The sequence below is a fragment of the Triticum urartu genome, chromosome 7A (genome assembly GCF_056163025.1).
Source record: "Triticum urartu cultivar PI428250 chromosome 7A, HENAU_Tu73, whole genome shotgun sequence".
Taxonomy (NCBI): domain Eukaryota; kingdom Viridiplantae; phylum Streptophyta; class Magnoliopsida; order Poales; family Poaceae; genus Triticum; species Triticum urartu.
In genome coordinates, this window is record NC_141879.1 from 691,743,950 (window position 1) to 691,751,217 (window position 7,268).

General features: G+C 45.3%; 1 protein-coding gene across 1 annotated transcript; it reads right to left on the minus strand.

The window, feature by feature from the left end:
* Positions 1-1,049: 1,049 nt before the first annotated feature.
* Positions 1,050-2,698, minus strand: LOC147961598 (uncharacterized). Its single transcript, XM_087531576.1, has 5 exons — positions 2,607-2,698; positions 2,397-2,520; positions 1,988-2,087; positions 1,314-1,455; positions 1,050-1,230 (listed from the first exon to the last, which is right to left on the minus strand). The coding sequence occupies exons 1-5, from the start codon at positions 2,696-2,698 to the stop codon at positions 1,110-1,112; spliced, it is 579 nt and encodes a 192-aa protein (XP_087387702.1). The 3' UTR covers positions 1,050-1,109.
* Between the last annotated feature and the right edge of the window lie 4,570 nt (positions 2,699-7,268).

Sequence of the window (7,268 nt, forward strand, 5' to 3'; positions counted from 1 at the left end):
ACCCTCAGATAGAAAATGTCACTAAGTGGTAGTCACGGTGAACACATGGAGTTGTAGTCTTTTTTTTTTGCAGGGACATGGAGTTGTAGTCAAAGGGCAAAATTTCTAGCTGTGTGCCTACTGGCAGACGTGTAACATCCCACTCTACCAACAAAAACACTGTTGAGTTGTAGTCGCACTGATCTCACGCAGTTGCAGTCGGGGGGGTGGGTGGGAGCGGGGCGACAATTGCAGTTGCGTGCCTAGTGACAGACATGCAGCTATCACTCCCTCCAACAAAACACCACTAGAGTGCAATTGGGGACGGCACTTGTAGTTGCGTTCCTAATGATAGACATACAAGAAAAATGTTAAAAAAACAATAAAAATAGACAAACAAAAATAACAATATGAAAAATACAAATGCAAAATAAAATAAATGTCACAAAGAACACATAAAAATGTTTAAAAAATACTTACAATAAAATAAAAATAAACTAGAAAATGTTTTAAAAAGAAAAGAAAATGAAGCCGAAAAAACCAAGCCATAAAACATCAGGGGTGGACATGCAACTAGCTTACATCCCTCCCATTCAAGTTGCTTCAGTTGTAGGCAGGACGACACGCGTAGTTTCAACTATACTAGTGAACATGCAATGCCCCTCCAGGAGGCCCTTCTCTTGAGACCATCTTTGCATCTTCTTTAATGGGCCGAAATCGCTTGGTGCCACCACATACATACAGGGCTAATTCTCCAGCAGGTACATAGTTTCTCACCGCCAATTTTTCATTCGTTAGTCTATTAAGTGGAAGATGAAACTTTTAACAAATATAATGAATTCTTAAAAACAAATATAATGAGAAAAAGAAACTCTATGCACAATGACAAGAAAATAACGTGGCAACGCATGTTGTTTCTTCTAGTTTTTAATCAATTTTGCAACAAATTAACCACCAAACACAATGCTTATGATAATTTTTCCTGTTAGAACACGAGGTAGCTCTAGTTGGAGCATAGTAGGCAGTGGGATTAAGGGTTACCATTTTCAAATTATTCCTAGCGGCCTAGCTCATGTGGATTGAAACCTGAAATCTAAGGGGTGGCAATTAATGGCTGAGCGTTGTACGTGCTAATCATTCAAACTAACTTCTTCTGATGGGTGCTCGAAGCTGCAGTCTTGAATGGCCCGGAGTAGCTCAGGCTCGAGCAAAAAGTCCCTGAAGCCTAAGTTGTGGATTCCGTCATAGCCCCTACGTGCATAGACCGTTCGTCAGAAAGGGAACAAAAAGGGGCGGAAAGAAGAAAAAACCAAGGAAGTTGAATGAATAATTACTCGTTGGGGCTTGCATGCCCAGTGGCGAGCTTGGCGGCGGCATTAACGACCTTATCAGTCCTTTGGGTGCTCGAAGGCGCAGTCCTGGATGGCCTTGAGCACAATGTCCCTGAAGCCGGAGCCGTGGATTCCAATGTAGCCCCTGCATGCATAGGCCATCCATCAGAAAGGGAGCAAACAAAGGGACGGGAAGAAGAAAAACAGGAAGTTGTAGTGGAGCTAAGGCTCCATGGCACCTCTTATCCGACTTACACATCACAATCCGCATAGGCACATTTTTTTTGTTATCCAACATAAAACAACATATGAACTTCAAACTTTGCAGAGAAACAAACATTCTTACTACAATGTGGAAAATTTATTTTGATTTTTTTCGTGAATCATAAATACTTAAGATAGCCTTTTTACTAAAAATATATCTCATTTTGTATATTTATGCCGGACCAAAAAAATCTAAAAGTATTTCACACATTGAAGTTTGAAAGTTTGGTTGACCTGCAAAGTTTAAAGTCTATATGTTATTTCATTTAAGAGAAACATAGAAGAGAAATTTTCATGTAGTAAGTTAGTTGACTAGCACAGATCTCAAAGTAATGTTGGATGGTAAGTAAGAATAAGGAGTGTCATAAAGCCCGAGCCAAAATAAAAAACAAGAGAGCTGAATTAATAATTACTTCTTGGGGCTGCATGCCCGGCGGCTGGCTTGGCGGCGGCCTTGTTGTCCTTCTCGTAGTCGACCAGCCCTGTGCGCGTAGGCCGTCCGTCAAAAAGGAACTGAAATAAATTAATGAAATGATGAACGTGATCAGCATCTCTGCTAGCATACATTTGATAGCTTCCAAACACGTTTTTAATCAATTGTGCAATATATTAACCACCACACACGTAGCCTATGATTTCTTTTTGCTATTAAAACAGAGGGTAGCTCTAGCTAGTTGGAGCATGGTAGACGGTGAAATTAAGGGTTGGCTTTTACAAATTATTCCTAGCTGTCTAGCTCATGTGGGCTGAAACCTGAAAGCTTAAGAGGTGGCGATTAATGGATCCAAGGGCGAATAGCTAACCGTAATCGAACTAACTTGCCTTCGGGGGGCCGTTGCTCCAAGCGTTAGGCCTGGTCTCAAGGCCGCAGTCCTGGATGGCCCGGAGCAGCTCGGGCTTGAGCAAGAAATATGTGAAGCCGGATCTGTGGCTGCCGACGTTGCCCCTGCGCGCACAGGCCGTCCATCAGAATGGGAGCAAGCAAAGTGAAGGGAAGATGAAGAAAAAGAAGGAAGTTGAATGAATAATTACTTCCTGGCGGCTGCTTGCCCGGCGGCGTCGACAGCCTTGTCGTCGTCGAGCAGCTCCTGCTTGTACACGTCGTTCTCCTTGGCCTGTCCCATCCTGGCAACCAAGGAAAAGGCGGGTGTCAATTCGAGTGAGAAACTCTAGAAATCGCACGCAGGAAGTCAGACTCAGATGTCGTCTCGCGGAGATAGAAAAGATGCGGGGGCGGGCTGCAAAGAAAGAAGCGGCAGGACCGCGTGATCCGCCCAGATCGAGGCTCACCTGAATGAATTGTGTCGCTCCATAGGGTACGGCCAGATCCAGGCTCGACGAGGAGGAAATCGTTGAATTGGGGATGGAGAGGAGTGGATCGTGGGGGAGCAGAGAGAGGGATGGGAGCGGCGCTAGAAGGAATCGGGGCAGAAACGGCGCTAGAAGGAATCGGAGCAGAAAATTTAGGGTTTCGGAGGTTTTCTATGACGAGGTGGGTTAATCCGGTTTGGGCTAAGAAGGAAAAAAATCGTAGCGACAAGTAGCAATGCGAATCTTGGCGCAGCAAATTCCTCATTTCCTTTTTTTACACATTATAGACGCAAGCGCTCATACATACGCGCATACACCCATCTCTATGAACGCACACACGCACACCATACCCCTATGAGTCCTTGCCTGTTAGCAAATCTCGATTCCAAGCTTGGTGTGCTCGTTTGTGACGAAAACGTCATCGTGCCAACCATGGTAGCAGCACCGGTGTTAAATGATTGTCATAGTAGTTTGCTTGAAGTTTGGAAGGTTATAATTGAGCTTTGTATTAGAGAGTCGAATATAGTAGAGCTCATGAGCTGGTTGGATACGGATGTGCGAATTCCTCATATGTTTGGGCGGATGCACCCCCTTATTTTCTTATGAAAATTTTGGGCAATGATGTAACCATTATTTGGTGAAGCATGCCCCTTCCTTTAAAAAATAAGGCACTGAGGAAAGACGGCGGTGACACGGAAAGACGGACAGAGCCAACCGGCCAACTCCATTCCTGTTAGTTTTGCCTAAGTAGATTGATTTTTATCGACTGCTCTGGCGCCGAGACAAGGAGAACTCATTCCGGTGGCGTGGAGAGGACTTGCCCGATGTACAGAATCTGGCCTCGACCGGCTAGGGTGAGCAGCATGATTGTGTTTGCATCGAGGAGTTTGGCTGCGACCTACGGGCAAATGACCTCGACAAACGTTGTGATTAGGGGAAATTTGCGCCGGCCGCCAACAGTGTGGCTCCATCATTCGGTGGTGGTGGAACAACAGTGGCATTTTGGATCTAAACTGTAAAGAGAATGGCAACGGTGGCTGGTTTCACGGTAGGGAATTTGGTGGGTGGGGGATCGGTTGTGTCGAGATTCACACTCCTCGGTATCACTCAAAAAAGATTTGACAAGAATATGACTTTATTCTTGGACAATTCACATATCATTTACAATTAACTTAGAGAAATCAAATGATCTATTGAGATGAGAATAGCTGGTTTGTGCATCCGCTACTCTGTTTTCTTCTCGGTTTGTAAAATCCAAATTCAGGAGGTCAATTAAGCACGTCTATCGACCAAAACTATACGAACAGGTCGTACATGATTTCCTTCCGGCTGAGAAGGTCGTACGCGGGTTACCTACGATAAATAGGCTTGGATATTTGGTGCGACCTAAAAACTCAGCCAAGGCTAAAAATTATCTGTGGTGTGCGTGTGGGGATGTGCGTCACTAGTGAGGCACTGAGGCCGCAGAAGAATGGCATTGGGAGGTAACCGCCCTAGGAAGAGGACTTCACAGGACGCTGACATGGACGATGATGATGATTTAGATGCTATCACTTCTAGTCTGTTGAAACCGACAGATGGGGACAATGCAGAAAAAGGGCGACAATAGTAGTTCGATTCTCCCGCGAGGAATAAGTTCTATTTATCCCTAGTTCCTGCCTCATGTCTGGGGAAGCATTACTAGGGAAAAACTTATACACATGATTTTACCAGCAGCGAGTTTAAAAATAAGGCGCTGCTGCATTGTAGTAGTAGCGCGCTCTGGCAGTACTCGCTGCTGAAATAGACGTAGCAGCAGCGCGCCTCCTCTAAGCCGCGCTACTGTTATAATTCCCACGACCCCGCCGTGATGCTAGTTCTAGCAGCAGCGCTTTTATTCAGACCGCGCTACTGCTAGGTAGTTTAACAGTAGCGCATTTGCCTTTAGAGCGCTACTGCTAAAACTAGCTATCTCCAACCCGCCCCCATGCTCTCCTCTATTCGATCCACACTCACACTCAAACTCACTCCCCCTCAACCCCCCCCCCCCCCCCGTGCGCGCCGGTCCTCCCCCGCCGGCCGCCGTCGCCCCCGCCAGCCGCCGTCGCCTACCCCTCTTCCCTCTGTGCCGCCGTCAACTCATCCTCCTCGCTGGACTCGGTACCGCCCTCCTCCTCCGTCCTCCCTCGACTTGCCGCCGGTCGGCCCCTCCTCGCTCCGCCTTCCTCCTCCGTCCTACTCTCTTCTCCCTCCTCGAGTCGCCCCTCCTTCTTACTCCTCCCTGCTACATTTTGATTTAGTAGGCTAGTTCATATGCAACATTTTGATTTAGTTGATATGATTTAGTTATGGTAGCGCCATATTGGTAGCGCGGCCGCCCGCGCTGCTGATAGCCTCAAAACCTGAGCTACTACTAGGGTTTTCCCTAGTAGTGAAGGGGTGATGTCTCCCACCTTAACACCTCTTTCACCTTCAGCATATGTGTCAATGAGAGATTGAAGAGGCCGAATAAAGAACATTCCACAGAAGAATGATACTCTGGCATTATTGCCGGGCCCAATGGATTTGTTACTTTGGAACTGTCGCGGGTTGAGCGACCACACAACAGTTCATGAACTGCGCGATCTCATGCCGAAGTCTGTGATACATCACTGATATATCTATAAACTTTGTATATTTCACGCCTATTAACTTCTAAGTGTGCAATGTTTCTAATTTTTTTAGGGACCAACGTATTAATTCAATGCTCACTTCTAGTTCCTATTTTTTGTTATTTTTGGAATTTCAGAAAAAAAAATCACCAAACAAAAATTCCTCAATAAAATCTGAGAAAATGATAGCGTGTTTTTGTAGCACTAGAGGACTAGAGTGCCAAGGCCCATCATCTGGAGGGGCATGGTGGGCCCGCAAGGCCTAGGCACCTAGTGAAGGTGCCCGTCTTACAAATGCGCCTATGACATGTGGGGCTTTCCTCCCTCCTCTGTGGCTTCGGTGGCCAATTGCTTTATATACCCTTGAAACCCTACCCTGGATAATTGTGAATTTTTTCGCCGCCACTTTGTGATTCTGAGGGCGATCTTCATACTCAACCCTTTTCGTTACTCTCCAAAGGGAGAACTCGTTTGCATCATCACCAACATCGATCCTCATGCTTCTAGATAAGTTATAAGTAGCACTACAACATATCCGAACACTATTGATCGTGCATCACTGACCGGCCATTGGCCATACGTTAGTGATGAGCACTACCACTGACCTGCCATAAGCACTTTGGTGCTCGGCCGGACGCTTATCACAGACTGAAAAACAATTGCCTGTTTGTGATACGGTGATTCTAAATGAAAAGGCTGCTCCATTTGACATGTCTGAGTTTTCCTTCTAAATCCGACCCTTAGTCTTTCCCACCCGCCAGTGATGTTGTTTAGTTCGGTTGTTATATGCAACCTCCATGGCTCATGTACATTACAACCCTCCCCGCCCATGGCCGAGCACCAGCCACTTTAGCTTTCAGTTTGTCCTGCCCGGCATCATCGAACGTGTGTTGCCAGCCAATGCGGGGCACTACTCTGACACGGCAGCACCCATGTCGTCCCTAGCGGCATTCTGTTTCATGAGTCGCATGTACGGTCACGTGACTATAGACCCCCTCCTCCCCCCCCCCTCAATCGTTCTTATGGTGGTGCCGGTGTTGATATGCCACAGTAGTAAGATTCATTCCTTGTAGGTGCCGATGTATATTCTTCCATGCATGCTTTCATGAACTTAGAGGTGAAAATATTACAATTCTTCTGAATGTTACAATTGGTATGTGCGGCGATACATATTATGTTATGCGTAGTTAGAGGTGACAATGTTACAATTTTTATGAATGATACAATTGGTATGTGTGATGATACATATACTATTATATATGCATTTTTAGAGGTGACAATCTATATTATTTTATGCATTCTTGTAGGTACTGATGTACTCTGCTATGCATGCTTGCACAACTCACCATCTGTCATAAGAAAACATATAAAATCCATGATATGTCATTATGCATTCCATGCGATTACATGAACATGTATGTGATACCGGAGGCAGCATATCACTTGGAAAGTGTTTGATTTGCCTAGATACCGATCAAACATTTATATTTTTTTTATCCTTTTGTATTTCATTGCGCACAATATTAGCATAACGCACAATGGAAGCTAGACCAAAGTAGTAAACAAATCAGCAAGAGGTAAACCTTGCATTCCTCCTTCATTGCTGGGAACTAAGGATGCCAGTTACCGGCCCATTCACATTTTTAATGGTCAAACAGATATAAGCATATAGCAGCATCATGTACATTAATTGTAACTAGCAGACCACATTTATATAGGCAGATTAAAAAGAGGCAAACCTAAGCTAGCAGTG